The 20,170-nt window shown below is 41.0% G+C and overlaps 1 protein-coding gene across 1 annotated transcript; it reads right to left on the reverse strand.

Moving 5' to 3' along the window:
• Positions 1 to 2,710: 2,710 nt before the first annotated feature.
• On the reverse strand, positions 2,711 to 6,604 carry IL22RA2 (interleukin 22 receptor, alpha 2). The gene is made up of 5 exons (XM_010018185.1): positions 6,493 to 6,604; positions 5,461 to 5,611; positions 4,431 to 4,609; positions 3,266 to 3,435; positions 2,711 to 2,866 (listed from the first exon to the last, which is right to left on the reverse strand). The coding sequence occupies exons 1-5, from the start codon at positions 6,602 to 6,604 to the stop codon at positions 2,711 to 2,713; spliced, it is 768 nt and encodes a 255-aa protein (XP_010016487.1).
• Positions 6,605 to 20,170: the final 13,566 nt, after the last annotated feature.

A 20,170-nucleotide genomic window follows, 5' to 3' on the forward strand; every position in this document is an offset into this window, starting at 1 on the left:
ACTATTCTATGATTCTATGATTCTATGACCTGCCCTTTAGGAAAAATGTGAATTTGAGAAAGAATTTAAATTACTACGGATACTGTTTTCAAGCTGTGATAACCCAGAAGTGGCTGAAGTCATCATTGCTGAAATATAAGACAGGCTATTTCTTAATATTTTGTCTGGATGATCTTACTGCGGTTCTGCCCTGTGCAAAAGGGGCAGCAGAGCGGTGCTGGATCTAAGATTTGTCATGGCACTAGGTACTATACAGAGATATAATAAGCCCTGCTTCCCAAAAAAACTTATCTACATTAAGAAGCTGTGGGATATGGGACTGGTAAAACAATTGGAAAAAAACGTGAAAAAAGCCAGAAAGGGAAGCGTGGTGAAAGCAACCCAGGTTTAAGGACTAGATGTGTACACACAGCTAGACGCCTGCAAATCTAGTCGTTCAAATATGTCATGTGTTACAATCAGATGGTGGAAATATTTAATATGTAAAGCCCTCTTTTGTTTTGGTAAAGGCTGACCAGCATTCACTTACTGAAGTAGAATCCTCTTCCAAATGCCCACTGCCAGCATCCTGATGCAGCTCTCAGCAGCGCTGCCTCCAAGTGAGGTGATAGTGGCTGACCATGAAAAATGTTTGGATGTGGCTTAAGTGAACTCAAAGTCTGTTACTTAAACTGAACTGGTCCACCTTTGTGCATGTTAATTAAGGGAAATGTGGATAGTGATTATGTAGCAAGGGGCTCCCTCGTTTCCCAGGGCATGCTTTGCCCTCTTGTGTCTGGTCCGTTCTCACTTCATCTTATTTAAGTTGCAATAAAAGAATGCGGTTAAGTATTAAGATTTTCATTACTTACAGACTTTGCAGATCTGGAAAAGCCACTTCACCTCTCCATCCTGGTGTGGCTTAGTGGGTGCCTACCTAGACCTTGCCCAAGAAATTTTTTCCCTTGTGAGATGAAGGCTAGTAGGAAAATTTATCAGAAATCACAAATGATGGTCAGCATTTACGGGGAAAAGGTTGAAATATAGGTCTCTTCCCTTTAACTGCCTGTCACTGACTGAAAGCAATGACCTTTTCTGTTTCAGTTTAAATGAGCTCCTGCCTAATCACATACTGGTTTCACTATCAGTTATGTTGAAGGCACTATGAACACATTGTGAGCATGGAGTATACTCCTGTACTGTATAGTTCTTATTTTAAAGAAAAGACACTTTTTTGAATCTTTTGTTGCAACCTTTGTTCTAGAAGAAATAAAATATCTGAAACTTCTATTTTATAAATTGTATTTTAATTCCAAGGCTTAGAACAGAAAATCCCTAGGAACAATCTTCAGAATACTTTCACAAATGCTTTTTGCATATTTTCTTTTAATATTGCAAGACTATTTCCTTTGTAAATGCAAATATATACTGTGTAAATTGTAATACAGGACATACAAAAAATCCTTGGCCTTTGTGTAGCATAAAATGATTGTGATGAATCAAACCATTTAATGCAGTAAAGGTTAGTTTAAAAAGGAGCCAAGTGTGTATTCCAGACATAGACTACAGATGTTGATTTACAGCTGGATCTGTGATGGGAAGCATCTTCTGCTGTTATCCCTGTAACTGGGAAGAGAAAGAGAATTGCTGCTGGAGTGCACATTTAAGCTGGATGTCATCCAATTTAACTGAAAATGCAACACATGCCATTTGCCTGCCTCCCTCCCGTACCTCCTGTACCAGCTCTATCCTGAACTTTCAGCCTTTTACAGAACTGGGAAAGCAAGCAAAAATGCAGGAGTATCACCTAGAAACTGACTTCCTCCTTAGCCTAAACCCACTGGCCAAGTATCAAGAGAGACCAACATTGTGCGTCATACTATGAAGCAGAAGAAAAAAAAATCTATTATAATTAGAGTACTGAATCGAGAACAGAAATACAGGTTCAAACTAATGCTGTTCCAGTTTTCCTCTGTTACTCCTAGAAAGGATCCAAATCTGAGCATGCTAAGGCAAATGACACTAAAGTCAGCTTCGGCTTAGGTCTTTATACACTCTGTGTCTTAGCATCTGCAAGGCAGGATTGATAGTAAATCTCTCTGCTGGACATAGGATACATGAAGACAATCTAGTGATACAGGTAAGTAAAGAAACAGATTTTTCAGTCCAGCCAGTTGAGCTAAGCCTTGCATTTGGCCCACGGAAACTCATGAAATTTGATAACTGATTTATTTTTAAACACATTACACTGCAATAATGGCCATGAAAAGAGAGGATAGCCTCATCCAAATTAAATATGTCAGATCAGTTCCTGAACAGGATTGCAGAGCTTGCATCAGAATTGCATTTTAATAGGCACGAGGGCACTCATTTTCCTAGTTAATTATTACTTGACAGCAATAGAAACCCATGAAAGCAATACTGTGTATAACTGTGTAAATATAGGGAAGTGGGAGGTGTTTCTGAGGACCATGCCAGCATGCAAATAATTATCCACACCATTCTTCTAATCTCTCTGGCTGTATCATTCTTACCTGGTGTGAAACAGCTGAGAAGATGTAAGAACTCTGGCTAATATTTGTCATATGAGATGGCAGTTTTTATGCTACACCTTTCTTTCTCCTTTTGGAGAGTAACAGCCTTTGGTGAGGGGATAGCTCTTGACTTCCAGAGTCATGTCCAGTTTCAACTGGTGATGAACCTCTTACCTGTCGCAGAGGTGTCAGTCTTGTCACTGCAGCATGGTGCACTGCCTGCTGCTGTAGGCACTGCTGCGGTCCAGCATTGGCACATATGTTTTAGCCATGATGCAGTAGCTGACTCCGGGCCTCAAATCTTCTAATTTAATAACCTTGTGTTTTCCTTCATACACCAGGACCTTGTGTTGCTTCAGACAGAACGGAGTAAAAACAGCCAGTCAAGTGTGTTGTGAGTCAAGTTTGATAAGAATAGAGGATGCAGAGCAGCATGTGGACTTGCACAAAGTCAATAGCATTAATAATTTATTTGTTGTTTTTAAAGAAAATTCCCCTCCTGTCCCAGTTTTTTAATCTAGCTCTTAGAGTATGAAATACTACATTAAGGGAGAAAAATAAAGGGAGGTCTTACAAATCAATTCAATCACATTCAATTCCTGATAAATAGTCTACTTTGGTTTTAAATATTTGTACAGTCATCAATGTTCTCAGAATCTCAGAAGACTATTTCAGCTGTAAAACAAGAATAGTGTGCCCATACTTTCCTGGCTTTTCAGTGGTAAAGGGTTCAGATTTGAATATGCACTTACCTTGTCTAGCAAGTTGTTAATTACAAAGACCTGATATAACAGATCATAATAATTTGTCATTGGTATCTTGCTGCCTCTCTTCCTTTTATAAGGAGAACATGGAGCCTGGAGCTTTACTATTATGGATCTGCTGCTATGAACCACAGCTAGCGTTGGAGGTCCTATCACAGCTAAGATAAAAAACAAAAGCTATGAACACAGTTATAGTTCATTATATTTATATAATTACACTCATTATATTCATATAATGTTTCACAGAACACAATTTTAATCCATTCAACAATTTAATGCTTTTGTTTATCAACAAAATACTATGCTGTATTTACTGTCAAAGTTCTTAGCTCTTGGTGGTTATTGGTTGGACTATTTTCGGGGTGAACTTTCCTCTGTTTTAAATCTCTCTTTGAGTCAAACTTTTTGAAATCTCTTAATGCTGCAAGTTTCTGACTGCAGGCTGGTCAAAGAAAATGCTTTGGATTCTTTGCCCTGATTTCCTCCCCCACCCCTTGAGCCATCTGTACAGGAGGCTCAAGGTAGTTTGCAGTTCAGGGCTGTTAAGTGCATTGACATTCAGAAGTCAGTTTTGCACTGACCAGTGAGGGAAAATTGATTAATTCACGGGGAACTTCCTGGTAGGTATGCTGGTACTATTCAGTATTTTAACAGTCCTCCAATTTCTAACATACTATGGCATACTATGACTGTACTAACTACAAGTTTTTGTGTATGTCCTTTCTAAACACACTGCAGTCAGGAAAGCACATTAATGTGAGAATGGTGGCCACACAGCTCTCAGTTCTCTTCTTCATTTTCTCCCCAAGCAGAGAACATTTCCTTCTTTTCCACCTGATGTCCAGTTCTTCTAGAAGCTCAGACATGGCTGAAAATAATTTGTGTAGTTCCACGAGAAAGAGGTTGACTTAAAGGGAGCCAGGCACTTCTGATCCCCTAATTATTGATAAGTGGCTACTTATCCATAATTTGTTGGCTTTCAAGTGTGGGGAAAATCATTTTATCACAATACTCCACCTGAGAGCTATTGACTTGCCACGTCTTTGTGGCTAGAAAAGGATTACTCATGTTTGCAAATTGTGAGCAAAAATTACACATTTCATGCCACTGAAAATCCAGTTACTTTCTCAGACACCCATGTGATTTCACTCACTTTCTCTCCAGGGAGTGAACCTGCAGCTGAGGCTCCAGCTGGAATAAACGCCAGCCGATGCAGCTTTCACTCTGCCATAGTAAGGCTCTTGGATGTCAGAAGTCTCATTTGTTAGGTCACAGACATGGTTTTGAATCCCCCAGCAGTCAGCTTTGGTTTGCCATGTGCTCTGTCCATATCTGTGTAGAAAGAGGAGGAAGGATGTAAGCTATAGCTACCGCTGTCTTAAGTCCACACAGATTTTTAAATGTCTGTTTTAACCTGGCAGTACTGACAAGCCTTCTCCAATGGAAATGAACTCCCTTCAATTTGACAAGAGGGAAGACTGATTTCAGGGGCATTTCGAAGCTACTGGTTTCTGTCTTTTCTGAAAGAAACCTAGATCAGAGACATGGGTCACCAGCCCTGCAGGAAGCCATTGCACACTTGCCCCTTGGGAGAGGCGGGCGAGCTTTGGCTTAGCCAGTGTGTTCAACGGTGGGCAGAATGCCAGTTTCCACCAGCTAGTTTCTCAAAGGCAATAGGGATTTTGGGTGCTCACCATGTGTGCCTGGAAAGTATCTCCTCTGAGAACCAGTCCTCAGCACTGCCTCAAGTTTGCCATGTGAGGCACCCTGCAGCAATACTGTGGGCAAGGGGGGCCACCAAAATACCTTAAATGTCCTATTGCAGAAGTACCTGACCTAGCTAGACCTGCTTCAGGAAGGCAGTTGAACCCAGTGACTTCCAGAAGTCCTCTGCAAAGTACATTTTCCTGCAACTCTGTGCTGCAATGGGGATGCAGAGTGTATTGCTGGGGGTGCCTGTTCCCTGCCTGCCTTGGTCTGTTCATCTGCACCTTATGAGCTATTGATAAGCGCAGCAACAACCGAGACCTGGCAGCCGAGCAGGATGTGGCCATTCCCCAGGTCATGGGATATTCTCTCCAGGTATGGGGAGAATATCCTGTGACACCTGGGAAATCCCTTTGATGTGCCAAGCACGGATGGGCCCCAGTCCAGCAGGAGGCTGGAGTTCCCCCTGTACTTACACTTTATACTGCACAAAGTAGACTGTGTCTCTTGCCTCTCTGGCTCTCCCAGGCTGCCAATGCAAAGTGTTGTTGAAGTTTAACGAGCGAAACTCTACCTTTTGTGGCTTAATTGAATCTTGCAGGTCTCGGTTTTCCAAAACTAAAATTGCTGCAAATAATAAATAAGGAATGATAATATAACATGCTTGTCACAGACACAAACCTCTGTATCTAAAGCAGCAGGTATTACTACAGCTTATTTGACTTCGTGGCATGTTCAAAACTGTCAAAATCACAGTGACCAGATCTAACAGTTACAGAACAAACATATTTAGTATTATGAAAAGAGTGATTTTATCTGGTTTAGTTTTGTGGAGTTTTTTTGAGTTTTTGCTTTTTAACTTTTCCTTAGCGAGTTTACTACTGCAAAAGATGCCTGATGGACACCCCAGGAAACAAGCCCTTCGGATCAGTTCACAGAGCTTGCAGTAAGCAGCCCCATCGGTACTTACAATTGAATGCTCTTTCCTCCACATGTCAGCATTAACCTGCAGGGATTATAGCTATGTTGCCACAGCTGTGTTTATCAGCTCTTGCCTAATAAAAAATAACCTGAGATTCACTGCTTTTCCAGTCTGCACTACAAGAAAAAGCTGTCTGACAATTTCAAAGATAATCTGTTTTCAAACTGCAATGGTTAGTCGTGGCAAAATCAGTTAACAATCTCTTTGAAGTACCCAAATCCTAATGTTTTGCTTTGTTTCATGACGCATATGATTTCAGCTTTATCCCTGGCATATAACATAATCAGGTATGACTTGCAGGAGTTGAACTGAAACTGGTAATACAGATATGAATAATTTTAATTCTCAATATGCTTGTTTTATCTGCATTTCAGAGCCTTGAAAGACAAAATAACAGACTGATTCGGAAGTGACTGGAATTTTGAAACCACTGAAAGATCCAGAGATTTCTTGACTCATCCATAGATTCAGTAACAGACCCATAGCCACCCACCCTATAGGAAAAGAGCAGAAAGCCTTTACTTACTAGCTATGTTCTCCTGAAGCAAGTATACCAGTAAGCAGAGGGAGGAAAATGTGATCCCACTCATCCTTAGGAGAGCAGCTCCATGACTAAAGAGCATCTCTCTTGTGGGCATGTCTTATGAGGAAGTAATTGTTAAACATTCCAGTTCCCCTTTCAGCAGTTCCCAAAATGCCTGGTTTGCTTTCTTTTAATTTAGCTGAGAAACGTATGAGTTACTCTAAATTAAGCATCAGCTATTGTTCTGACTTGGCAGCTGTGGACACTGAAGTTTGGAACTAATTATGAAGAAAACCACCCTGAAAAAGGTCCTTTTTTCTGTTTTTAGACACTAATTCCCAAATGATATCTGGCAATATTACTTTATCCTGTAAATTTGTCACACACGATCACTTGCTTGCCACACTAAGATATTTATTCATTCGTACATGCATTCATTTTTCATTTATTTATTTGTTTATTTATTTATTAAATGTATGTTTCAGCTCACTGGTCACTCTGAGCTGAAGAAGAAGGAAATTTTGTGGTAACCATGTAAAAGACCTACCCATGGGATGTCACCTGCTTTGGTGGCCTGTCTTCAGGTGATGCACAGACGGATGGAGTTTGCAGGTGTATTTGCAGAAGGATGTCATCTAGGAATATGTCGCTAGAGGAATGAAGGGCCATGAAGCTGCTGCCAGCTACTGCTGGGCACCATGTTCACATCATGCCGGCTGCTGGAGAGATGCTGGGAGGGTGCCGCAGAGCAGGGGGACAAGCCCAGCCCATCAGGCCAAAGTGCCACTCTGTTGGACTTTCAGACTGCCAGGAGTCATATGCCTGACTAGTGCAGGTGTGCCACAACACTGCCTGCACAGATAGTGGTGTTAAGCACAGCTGTCCTTCACATCCTGCCTTTCAAAAAGGTGCATCCCTGTGAGCCTGACCCCAGAGGTGGGGATGCCAGGGCTCCCTGATGAAAGCAATATTGCTTTGTGTTTGTAAATGCTTTAATGCCACATGTGTGCCTGCCCGGTGGGAGCCAGATTTTGTGCTCTTGGGATGTATGGAAATCTCAGTCAGTTGGTTGCTGATGGAGAACATGGTGCCTCTGCTGGCAGCTGGGAGCCTGCTGGCCTTCCTGCCTAGCCTTGCTCCTCACTCTTCTCTCCCCGAAAGATCGCCAGTACTGACATCCACATGTACTTTGCCACTCACGCATCGCTCTAGCTGGGCAAAAGTCAGGATGCATTCTCCTTCTGCAACCTCATGTTGACAAGCAAGAAGAGAAAAAAATTGTAGTGCAGCACTACGTAACAACACTCAGCAAAGAAATAATGGACATAAACACTACCTGTTTGCAGAAACAGAAATCTGCCTAACAGTCATCTTTATTTTGGGAAAAGCTGCAGGCAAAACACCTGTCAGGTCATAAAAGTGCAAGTTCTGGTTCAAATGAAGGTATTTTTTTATTTAAAGGCAACTGGTTATACTCAGCAGATTGATCATCATCTAATCAAGAAGCTGTCCTCAGTCAGATACATGAGCATGTACTCTCAGTTTGGCTGATCACCTGTATCTCATTATCCAAGCACTGAACCTTCAGCAGATATATTCAAACAGTAGCTGTGTAGCTTTAAATTAACTAGTTAACCCCGTTAAGAGAATTAAAGAACTGAAAAGAAATGCATAAAAAAAACCCCACACCAAAACGGAAGTAGAAGGCAGAAGGGCCACCCTGCCATCACCAACTGGGAATTTTTCATCTATCCATTTCCCAAACACATTTTCAAAATTCAGTGACCTTTAAGTAGTTCCCCACACCAAATGTAATTGGTATTTCATCACGTTATATGAGCTCAAGTGCAGGAATAAGGAACTTTTATAAACCAATCACCAGACTGAAAGATTATCAAAGTTTAGTCATAGGTTGTGTATTTGCTTACTTGAATTGTACCAACACACCTTCCTGTACGCCGCGTAAGAGCCCATTGTAAGGAGCTGAAGCATGGAGCTTCGCCAGAACTGCTGTTGATGGTGGTTCCTCCTACGAACGCAGCACTGAAAGCCAGCCCGCCCGGTGCTGATGGGTTTCGCTTGAAAAAGGAGGCTCTGCCGTGTGGTGAAACAGGGAAAGAAACACCTATCCCATGGAAAACCTCAGGGTTTCCTACATGCCACACTCTAATAGCTCTTTATCTGCAGTTGGGCTTGGCACTCTGAGGTAATTGGTAACTCTTCAGATAGTTTTTGTGATCGTTGAAACAGCCGCTGGTAATCCCCAGGTTATTAGCATCCATAACATGGTCCCACTTATCAACTTCACTCATATTTCTTCAGTGCTTAGTGTTGTAAAAGCTGTTGCAGTCAAACAAGTACCAGCTACACATACACATATACAGACACGTTCATACATACACATCTTGAGTTTCACAAAATCTGTGTATAGTACATTTAAAAACTTAAACAATTGACGAACACTATAGATGATGTGCATTGCAACGCTATTTAAAATATGAATCAGAACTTTTAAAAAACTATATTGTTTAAGAATACTCTGAACAGCACTTTATGAAAAAATGGAAAATTAAAATTGCTTTCCCCAGCAGAGTCCACATAAGTAGCATACTCTGAAGCATCTTTTTGATCCAAACCTTTGTGAAACAGCAGTACTGATGTTTCAGTGAACTGACACAGAACTGCGGGCATGTGAATTTTCTGTTCCTGGAATAAAAACCTATCTGAATGTTGGGTAAGCAGATATCTTTCTCTTGGGGATTGGATATTGCTACACAGACGTGAAAGTCAAGTACATTGTTGCTGGAAGCTGCCTGACTCATCCAATCTGGTAGCACCACCTCATTGGTTTTGGTGGTTTGTGTTTTTTCTTTTTCCCTTGAAAAAGCTGTTTCCCATCCATGGGAGGAGAAAACTTAACCCTGGATCTGCTTCTGCACCACCACCTTTGGCTTTTAAGGTGTCAGTCTCTGATATTTGCAGTGGATGTGAGGGTGGGTTTCGCTTACATACCTGAATGAGGGTGTGGGAAGATGAAGGAAGGGAGAAACTCCCAAAGCACATAGAGATTACTTCTAGTAACTGGCAAAGGCCAGACAAGTCTCTCTCATGTGTGTCACTTCACATGAACTGATGGTAAAGAACGGGTGGTTCATATAATTCTGGACTAAAAGACTATTGTCAGTTGGAGCCACAGTTTTCAGTCTTTTACTCTTCTAAGCAGCCATCATGGACTAACAGAAAAAGTGTCTTGAGGGGGGTCTGGAGGTCATCCAGTCCAGCCTAATGCTCAGAGCATGGGTAATGGCAGTTTTATCCTACACTTAACCACTTCCAGCATGAGGTTTCCCCCAGGTGTCCAGGTGGGATACCCCCATTGTAACTTCTGACAGCTGCTCTTTGAGCTTTAATTGGGAGCCTCAGAGAAAAGCCTCTTTTCTGCTAATCTTTGCGTCACTGGCAACTGAAATTAGATCCCCTCCCCAGCCATTGCCCTTCCCAGCTGAAGGGACCTAGGTCCTCGTGTGTCGTGCGCAGCAGGACAGCCCTTCACCAGCTCGGTGGAGACTGGCAAAATAACTACACACACGGAAAAAACTACACCACAAGAGATAAAAAAGAAATAAAAAGAAGAAAACCCCCTCAGCCAGGCAGGAGGGACTTTCTGGATTTTTTTTCCCCACCCTTCAGGGAAGAGGCATTGCATCACATGGGTTCTTGCAGAGAAGTTTCTGGGGAAGCAAGGCTAACTTTCACTGCACAGCGCGTGCCTGCGCTGCTTCCTGCCCACAGGTACAAACTGTTCAACTCTCGCTGTTTAAGTTGGGTCAACATTTCAAAGATTACGGTTAGAAACTCCCAAAGCCGTGCTGCACCTTGATAGCAAGGCATTAGAACATATTAAAGATGAAGATCTGCTGAAGGCTTACTGTGTAGCAAGTCGTATTTGCACATACAATATTTATTTAATGATGTACAAGATGCTGAATTGTATGAGGAAGTTAGTAACCAAGCTAGCATTCATTAGGAACTGTAGATAATACCAACCCCCAAAACAGCTCAAAGCCTTTTAATTAAATGGCAAGTTTCCTCAAATTTGTCAGGTTTTTTCACCTGCAAAGCCCTGTGATTTTTTTTTTTCCTACCACTATGGAGCACTGTAGCTTTAAGCCCACCGAGAAAAGACCCACTTTTCCTTAGCTTGTGGGTCCCTCACCAAATCATATGCAGATGATTTGATTATGAAAATCCCACCAGTTTAGAGACACATAGAATTAAAATGCTGGAATTAATGGAATTAATATGGGATTAGTATCCTGGGCTTCATCAAAAGGAATGCAACCAGCAGGTTGAGGGAGGTGATTCTCCCCCTCAGCTCTCAAGATCCCACCTGCAGTGCTGCATCCAGCTCTGGGTCTCCCAACACAAGGGACGTGGACCTGTTGGAGTGAGTCCAGAGGAGGGACAAAGATGATCTGAGGGCTGGAGCACCTCTCCTATGGAGACAGGCTGAGAGAGCTGGGGTTGTTCAGCCTAGAGAAGAGAAGGCTCCAGGGAGACCTTAGAGCAGATCCCAGTGCCTAACAGAGGCCTACAAGAAGTCTGGAGAAGGACTTTTTACAAGGGCATGTAGTGACAGGACTGGCTTTAAACTGCAACAGAGAAGATTTAGATTAGACATTAGGAAGTTCTTTACTGTGAGTGTGGTGAGACACTGGCACAGGTTGCCCAGAGAAGCTGTGGCTGCCCTGTCTCTGTCAGTGTTCTAGGCCAGGCTGGCCGGGGCTTTGAGCAACCTGGTCCAGTGGAAGGTGGCAGGGGTGGTTGTAATTAGATAATCTTTAAGGTCTCTTCCAACCCAAACCATTCTATGAATACTCCATAGTTTGCTGGTTTTGCTTAGGTAATCTCAATAGTAAAAGAAAAGTGCCAGGTAATCACTTAGCCAGCAGAAACCACAGATAAGCCTGGAGAGGTACAACAGAGACATCACTCATGCTTTCTTGGTCCGCTTACTAAAGTAAAGAAAGGAAGGCTCAAAGCCTGATAGTGCCAATGGTCACCCTCTCTAACACACCGCCACCAGAAGCAGCTGATGCAACACCTGGACTATCACCAGTGCGGCTGGGATATGACCCACGCGTTCATTTTGTTGTAGGCAGTGACTGGAAGTCTCCGTGCCTGATCACTGAAGCCCTGTCCAGCCCAGCTCACAGACCGTGCTGGGCTGACTCACCACACAGCATGAGAAGGGCGAGAGGCTGGCAGGCATGTGTTGGGGGAAGAGAGAAGGAACTGGGATGCCTAAGTCCACATCTGCCATCAAAGCCTGGGCTGCAGGAGCAAACACTCCTGGTAGCTACCTCGGGCAATAAAACCTGGAGAGTTGCATGCTCCAGATTTCTGTGGCTAAGGGGTGGAAAAAAAATAAACTGCCTTTCACTCATCTGTTCTGCAAATGGAAGTCTGTAATTGTCACACTTGCCAGCCTGTGGCTCAGTTCTGTGGTTGTGTTTCAACTTCTCAGTGTCATTTCCGTATCATTCAAGGAGTGCGAACTCCAGAACAGGGCTCTATTCTAACAACAACCTTCACCACCACCATCTCCAAATTACTATTGAGTTTGTAAGTGTACTGTAATTTTATGAGCCTTTTTAAAATACAGTGTCTCAGATCTTGTTTGGACACAGGCTCCTTGCATTCAGGAATCACCATGCTGAGCATATTAGGATGGATTTCTCCACACTCAGTGTAACTGGCTTTCACACTTCTCAGAGGTGTTAGTTTCAAGTTTACCCCAATGTGACCATTTTACCAGAAAATTTAGATCACCTTGTGATACTTATTTGCCAAAAAGCTCTGTTCCGTGTTCTTTTTCTTACAGGAGATGAAATTTGGTGTCTCTCAAGTAAAATTGCTGGTTTTGCTGCACACCCTGGAAGCAGCTGATCAAGTAATTCTTGCTAATTTATCACCCAAATTTGCAGTGTTTCATTCCAATTTCTATTCAAACTTGGGCAGGGGGCAACAGAAAGTATACTAACACCTGATATAAAGCCAGACTGATTCCTGGGATGAACGAATATAGAAGGAACTAAGGAATGTCAAAAGTGCCCTCTAGCCATTCAAAGCAAGCTTCTGCAACCCTTCCTTACCTGTTAGAATTTATCACACATTTAATCACATCTGCAGCAGGTTGCAATCATGGCTGTTGTTGTCCCAGGCCTCACCTCTCCCAAATCTCATTGCAGAAAGCACACACCCGTACAAACGGTTCCTGCCTTCTGGGATGGGACTGCACATGCCATCCACCCTTCCTTCCTACAATTAACTGCACTGCTATTGACTTGCAAAAAGACCCAACTCAGCAAAACACTCAAAACTTAACACAAAACCATCATACCCCAAAAGAAAACACATTAGATTTTTATTCTTTCCCTCTGTATTTTCAATCTAAAAGCATTCCACATATTCTCTGTGGAAGAGTATTTTTGAAAGGGCATAAGTTGTTTAAGCAACCCTTCAGAGTCTGCACTATTCAAGAGATGTTGACACAGGAAAAAGGCAGATCAGACTTAACACTGCTTACTGCTCTATTGCACACATGCTGCAAGTATTTGACAACTGCAGGATTAATTTTGCAGAAGACACGGTGAGCTGACTGGCAGAAGCACCTGGTTTGCTTCTTCATCACTTGCTCTGCGTGTAATGCACATCCTCTTTTAAGCTGTGGTTGTACAGCAGAAAACAAAACTGCTTTGCCCCAAAATAAATGAAAAATTAGTTTTCAGCATGATTGGCTACCCTGTCTTCCCAAGTAACCATTACGCATGATGGAGCCCTGCCGTCCTTGGGATGGTTGAACATGTGCCTGTCCATGGGAAGCGTGGAATTAATTCCTTGTTCTGCTTTGCTTGCATGTGCAGCTTCTGCTTTACTTATGAAGCTGTCTTTATGTCAACCCACAAGTTTTCTCATTTTTCCAATTCCCTCCCTCATCCCACAGTGGGAAGTGAGCAAGTGGTTATGTGGGGCTTAGTTGCCAGCTGGGGTTAAACCACAACACTAAATCAGCATGATACTTCAAGACAAATAGTAGATTTCCAAGATATGTATAAGAATGCGCATGCTCACCATTAGGAAGTAAACATCACACAATAACTTTTGTGATCATTGAAACTTCAAATACAGTAATAGGCGAGTTTCAAGTAAGCCCAGCTTTCCTTGCTCTGTAGCCATTAATCCATTCAAATGGTATGACCACTTAATCCTTGCCCATAATTTTAAAACAGAACTAGAGGAGAGGCTCAAGCAATGGAACGGAAGTTCTTGCTGGCTACATCAACAACGTAAAATGGCAAAAAAGAAATTGCAATGCCAAAGATGTGGCCAAAATCAGTGGATCAAAGACCTCCTCTGTGCCAGCCCTCACCCCTCTCAAAGATCTGCTACTGGAGTACAGCAGAGGTATCACCTCACATCCGTACAGGAGACAGACTTCTTTCAAAACAAATGGATGTAAATTGTTGTCCTCAAAGTCAGACTTCCACTGCTGCCTGAAGCAAGCGGTATTTCACCCAAAGGATTTCTTGACAAATGAGAGCCACCTTCGTTTAAAACTACTTCTCCATGCCAATACAACTGGTAAGTAGAATACAGTGACTGGCTACATGTAATTAAACACATGCTATGTTTCCTCCACAGTGTTTTCAATCCATTTTCAATCATGTTCAAGTATACACTACATACATAACTTGAACCGAGCAAGCTTCAAAAGCAGACTTACTCTTCAGTACAAAAACAGTAAGAAAAAGGCAAGCACACACACTTGTCTTCTGAATTTATTTTTTTTTTTGTAATTCAATATAAAAGCATTTAAAATTTACAGTATTTACAAGTAGTTTAGCTACAAATTTCAGACAAAAATGAAAGTATGTTCAGCAGGCCCATTGTGGGTAATTAAGAGTCTGAAGTCAGGAAAACTTGCATTAAACATCAGAAAATACTTTCTAGGGGTAAAGAACTCCTACAATAAATTGCCTGATGGGGGTGCGGGGTCCTTAAACACATGGGTAGGAGGAACAACGCAGCTCTGGGGAAAAGAATAAACTGTGGACCCTTGGAGGTCCCACCTAGCCCAATGACTGCACTCATTTAGAGAATATAGAAAGTGTATTAATAAACAAGGACTTCATTGTTGAAGGACTGCATTTTTTAAAACCACACCAAAGAAACCTACAGCTCACTCACTTTATAAGATGAATGGTGCTTTGTGTTTGGTTTGCTGTTTTGGTTTTTTGAAGACATGTTGAAACTATTAATTTGAACCAAGTATAACAGCTCTTATTATTAATATTAAACTGTTTACATGGCACCAACTCAGAGCAACCAGTAATTCTATCCTTGAAAAAAAAAAAAAAAAAAAAAAAAAACCCAAAAAAACCCCCCCAAAACAGCTTTTCTAATGCAAGTTTCTTTTCCTGCTGCCTTAACTAGTGAAGAACTACATACAAGTATGCACGTCTGTTTGAAGCAACCAGGACACAAGATGTCTTGTTTCCAGAGACGTCATTTAAACTACATTAGTGATTTATGCAGAAAAAACCCATAAAAGCCCAACTTGATACTTCTGTGCCAGCATGCAGTATCACCACAATACTTCACTGTTAACTGAAGATCTGAAAGTAAAAAGTTACAATGTCCATGCAAAAATGAGAACTAAAGAAGTTCTCAGAAATGTTGTCAGATATTAGGCCAAAGTTTTGTGACACAATTGCTCTTACACAGGATATAACATTGTGGAGTTTTATATTCCATCATCCCCCAAATCTCCTTTAGGAGACAAGGAAGGGAGAAATGCTGAGCAGCCATAACAAGATAAAAATCACCTGAAAGAGCCTGAAGTGGTGAAACCCTTCATGTGTGTCATACTGGATAGCCAGTATGCCTGTAAAAGGCATAAGTACTAAATGATTTTGAACCTGTAAATATTAGGCACTTTGATATCCTGTGTCGAAGTGTAATGCATGAATATCCAGAAGCTTAAGCAAACTACTTTCTCAGCACAAGAATATTAATTTAAACTCATTTAGTAGTTAAGTGAAAATGCATAGATAAATACTACCTGACAACTTCCAAACCACATGGCTGATATATTTGGTATTACAGAACTGGAAAAGTAAGGCTAACCAGCTGTAGCTGAAAGGCATTTCCCTGTCCTGTGAAGTCCTAGCACTTCAGGCTGCTAGACTGTACCCTAACAGAAATACCACTGTGTACTTACTCTTTTTAGGTTCTCTTTTACTACCACTCCTAGCAACTGCTGGAAACCAGACTGGGGCAAATAGAGCTTACTAATCCAGGGAACACATTCTTCTCTCACTGTGGCCTCATGTTTTCAGCTAGTCACAGCTAATAAAAGAATCTGGTGCTTTGTGCACTCTTAAGTTTCTTTATGTCACAATTATAAAGCCTACAAGCTGCTCTGAGAAATTTAAGCATCTAAACTGTCCTTGTGCTACTGGCACTTGTGAAGTACACGTTACACAGAAGACACCTTACCTGCAGGGAGGGGTGATAATTCAGTGGCTTGTGTAATTACAGTTCAGAAATTTTCATTAAAAAAACATTTAGCCTTCTGATAGTTACAAGAAGAGGTCAGTTGTGTGCATAGGTATATGTTGTATAGCACAAAGCTCTCATACTCCTATGCTTTATTTTCAGCTTATAGAGTAACAATGCCTTTCCATTACATGTAACTACCCGCCATGCCAAATTTTTCCTATATGCTCCTGATTTGTGTGTCATTTCTGATCTATCTTAACATTCTTGTCCTTAATTTAGCACCTGGCTAATTACTCCCTTTTACTCACACTGGACTCCATGTGACTTGAAAGATTCAGGACAACATACAATGTAGTAGTATAGCAGGGGAAAGTGAAAAGAATCAGAAACAGTCACTTGGTTTTAAAATGAATCTATCTGCCCTCACACAGCAAAAAACATCACTCCTCTTTCAGCGTGGCAGCAGAGGAAAGCCTCCCAGAACACAGAACACTTAGCGACCTCTTATGTTCACACAAGTCTAAGAGGCTGAACCTTGGCTATGAATTCTAACTGTGCCAGGTTTTCAATGTACACAGTTAAGAATGTAAACCTAACACTGCCAAGAAACTACCTACTTCCAGCAGAATGATTTTGAGGCAGAGACACTAAATGGAATGACTACAGTGGCTAATTTCTTTGAGAACAGCAACTTTTTTTTGGGGGGGAGGACAAAAGTGACAAAAAGAAAATGAGCTATCAGTTGCAAGAAAATGAAACACTGAGCAGTCGCAAGGAAGATACTTGGCAAACTGTCTGATCAGAAACTTCTTCCCACAACCCAAGGTAACCTCACAGTTTCTAATGCCCTATTTCTCCCTTCTGAGCCAACTTTAATTTAAACACTGCTTGACATTCATAAAGTCCTGAAGTATTTATTGCGGTTTGTATTTATCAGTGAAGCTAAGAAAATCTGAAAGAAATGACATCAACTTTAAGCTCTGAACAGATGCAGCTGCTCATCTCCTTAGTACACAGAGTGCCACAATCATGCTTCAGTTGTGTGCCATACCATAAACTGAAAAGTCAGTTCAGGTGAAGCTTCAAGTGCAAGCTAATTCTAATTTTCAAAGCCTTCTTGCAGCATCAAGAGTGTTATTTTCTGCACTTCTGCAATGGAGGTATCTACACGCTAGTGGCTCCTAAGAGGTAAGTCACCAGCACTGCCTTCTAGGAACTCAACCCAGAACATGACACTGAAAAATATTACTCAGAGTCTCACTACATTTGGACATTACACAGAAACAATCAAAGCTGGCTAACACATAATGAAATCTTTCTAGTTAGGCTTTCCAGGGGAAACAGTAGTCATTTTCAACCTGCTAGAAAGTATGTTTGAAAGAAGCCCTGTTGATATCTATTTCAAAAAAAAAAAAAAAAAATCATATCATTCTAAGAACTGGGACAAAAAATGCTCCTGAGGAAAGTACACTTTTGCACTTTGAAAACATTTTCTCAAGAATGTGTTCTACCATGCATCACACATTTTTTCCCTGCAATGAGTATCAGCTAGCATGCTAATGCAGGAGTTACCCAGAATGTGACATGGTTTACTACGTATCTAGGTGAACCAAATACATGCAGCTATACGCAAATAACAGCACCTTTAAAATAGCTTTTTTAAGTCGCAGGACTTAAAATGGAAAGGAAAAAGCCTATTGTTTACTTGCTGAAATGTACAAAGCACTGGTCTTGGAAAAACATATTCCAGTGCAGAAAAGACTGTAAGTAACTGGTTTTGGCCATAAAATAAATTCTTAAGACACACAGGAAAAGACTATAGGCATATTCACACTTGAAAGAAATAGCAGCATTTTGTTTAATACAAAAAATAGTCTTCAAGAAAAAAAGACAAGCAAGAGAAATACCTCCATCAAAGACAAAAACTCTTAAAATAGTTCTTGCACACCCCTATCATAACCAAGTGAAGGACTTTTAAGCATTATGTTCAAATTAATTTTGAAGAGGCTTTGAAAGAAGGAAATTAATACGGCTGCTGTTTTACACCCCTTCATGAAGAAGCCTGTTCTCCATAGAGTGCTGTTAAAGAAATAGTGCTATTTCAAATACAACAGTGAATTATGTCATACACACAAACACTTCTAAAGCGGTTAGTACGAAATTTCCCCCCCACTTTTTATGCTGTTCTCAGGCACTATTCTCAGTGCCTGATTAGGATCCCACTGTCTGTATTGTGCACTGGTTATTCTCGTTGGATCAGAGCAAATACAACTTGTAGACGTTCATAATATAACCTGGACATTCCATAGTCTTCAGTAATGCTGTTGCTCCTGAATTCTGGTTAAACACATCAGCTATCCTGGTTACTCAGTTGGCCTGTAAGCAATCACAGGCTGTTCTTCACCAACATCTATCAACATATCTAATGGAACATGAGGCTTGTCATAGCCAGAAAACTTGAGACAGCTGCTTGGAATGACTGTTTGCTGTATTTCTGTGGCAGGAACCTCTGAACCTGAAGAGTTACTGCATGTATCCATTTGGCCACTGTCAGAAATGAAGTAATTCTCTCTTACTTTGTGATTTTGTTCATCATCAGAAGATACCTCCTGTGTGCTTTCCTGCAGAGATACCTCTTCTGCTTTGGGTGGCACCTCTGGCAGAAGAACAGAAGATGCTCCTTCACTGGAGTTCTCAGGACTAGCAGTTTCTTCTTTTGGCCCTACCTCCAGAGAGTTTACTTCAACATTCTGTGGCAACACTGACCGGCCTGGCATGAAGCTTATTACAGACATGTATTTGACTTCTGATTTTGGTTCTAGATTGCCGTCTGTGTTCAGATTTCTTATCACGCTGACCTTAAATGGAAAAAAAATTAAAAATTAACAAAAAAATCCCTTGTAGTTCCACATAATCTACTAATTTGCTTTATCTTTTGTCAAAGTTTTGAGGTTAAAAAACAGAAAATAACAACTTCATAATACAGATTTAATGTCATTACAAGCAATCCTAACAGAAATTAGCAAAATTAGAATCTGGCTAGGTCATTAGACTATATCTATGACTTGAACTGTTCCAATAACACTTTCATACAAGCTGGTATAAATGCTTTCTATGTGCAAAGACCTGTGCAAGGACCAAATCTATTTCATGTCACCCACTATATTCTAAGTTATTTCAAGTTTGCAATGTAGAGGAAACCAGTGAAGAAAGAAAAAGCTGTAATACTCTGCAACTAGCTGGGGAAACATTTCATATTTATAGCTACTTAGTGGAACTTGAAATGCCTAATATTTTGTGGCAACTGCCTCAACCAGGAAGGAAGTGAATTTTGGAAAGAGATCTTTAAAACTACATGAGAACCTTTATGCGTACCCAGCAGTCATATCTACGCTGAAGTCCTACTTATTTTCTCCTGCGTCACTAAGCACTTCCTCAATGCTGTGATAAATTTTCAACATTTCCCTTTGAAACTCCTCCCCATGAAGAACATACCAATTCCCTCAACGGCCAGGCTGCAGCTTGTTTTAAACATTTATGACATACCTTCAGGCAGTTTAGATTATATATGTGTGTGCGTGTGTTTCAAGAATACTTATGAAAAACCAAGTAGGGTAAATTTTCAGCTGTATGATGGCATTCCCTAAAGCTAATAGAAAGCACAGGGAGAAAGGGTTACTCAACTAGTAAGTGTCCTTTTCCAAACTTCATAATTCAATATATGTGTATCACAGATGACCAAGTACTATAGAGAAGTTAATTTCTTAATAAAATGTATACAGCCATTTTTTTCTGAGGTACTTTGTTAAAAAACAATCTGACTGAAAAATCAGGTTGAGGAAAACTTGGAGAAAGGGATGTAGGTAGGAGGAGGAAAGGGAAGGAAAAATAATGGTGTAAGAAAAGCTACAAATAGGCAAAAAGAACCTCCCAGTCTGTATTAGTGTTAAGAACTGAGCTACCAAAATCAGATGATCAAAACTGACTGTCCTTTTCCAGAATCTTCCTTAATGAGAAGGTTGTGAGGCTGTAACTTTGCAATCAGGCCTTCACAGTGTACTGACTTGATTAGAACTTCCTTCATAGAATCACAGAATAGTTAGGACTGGAAAGGACC

The sequence above is a fragment of the Nestor notabilis genome, unplaced genomic scaffold, assembly GCF_000696875.1.
Source record: "Nestor notabilis isolate BGI_N333 unplaced genomic scaffold, ASM69687v1 scaffold13597, whole genome shotgun sequence".
NCBI classification, from domain to species: Eukaryota; Metazoa; Chordata; class Aves; order Psittaciformes; family Psittacidae; genus Nestor; species Nestor notabilis.

Bases quoted from the DNA above. Each gene is read 5' to 3' on its own strand.
- IL22RA2 (XM_010018185.1), bottom strand. From the start codon at position 6,604: ATGCCCACAAGAGAGATGCTCTTTAGTCATGGAGCTGCTCTCCTAAGG. The intron at 5,612-6,492 runs GTAAGTAAAGGC...TATTATTTGCAG, and splicing joins GCTTCAGGAGAACATAGCTA to CAATTTTAGTTTTGGAAAAC. The intron at 4,610-5,460 runs GTAAGTACAGGG...CTTTCTACACAG, and splicing joins TACTTTGTGCAGTATAAAGT to ATATGGACAGAGCACATGGC.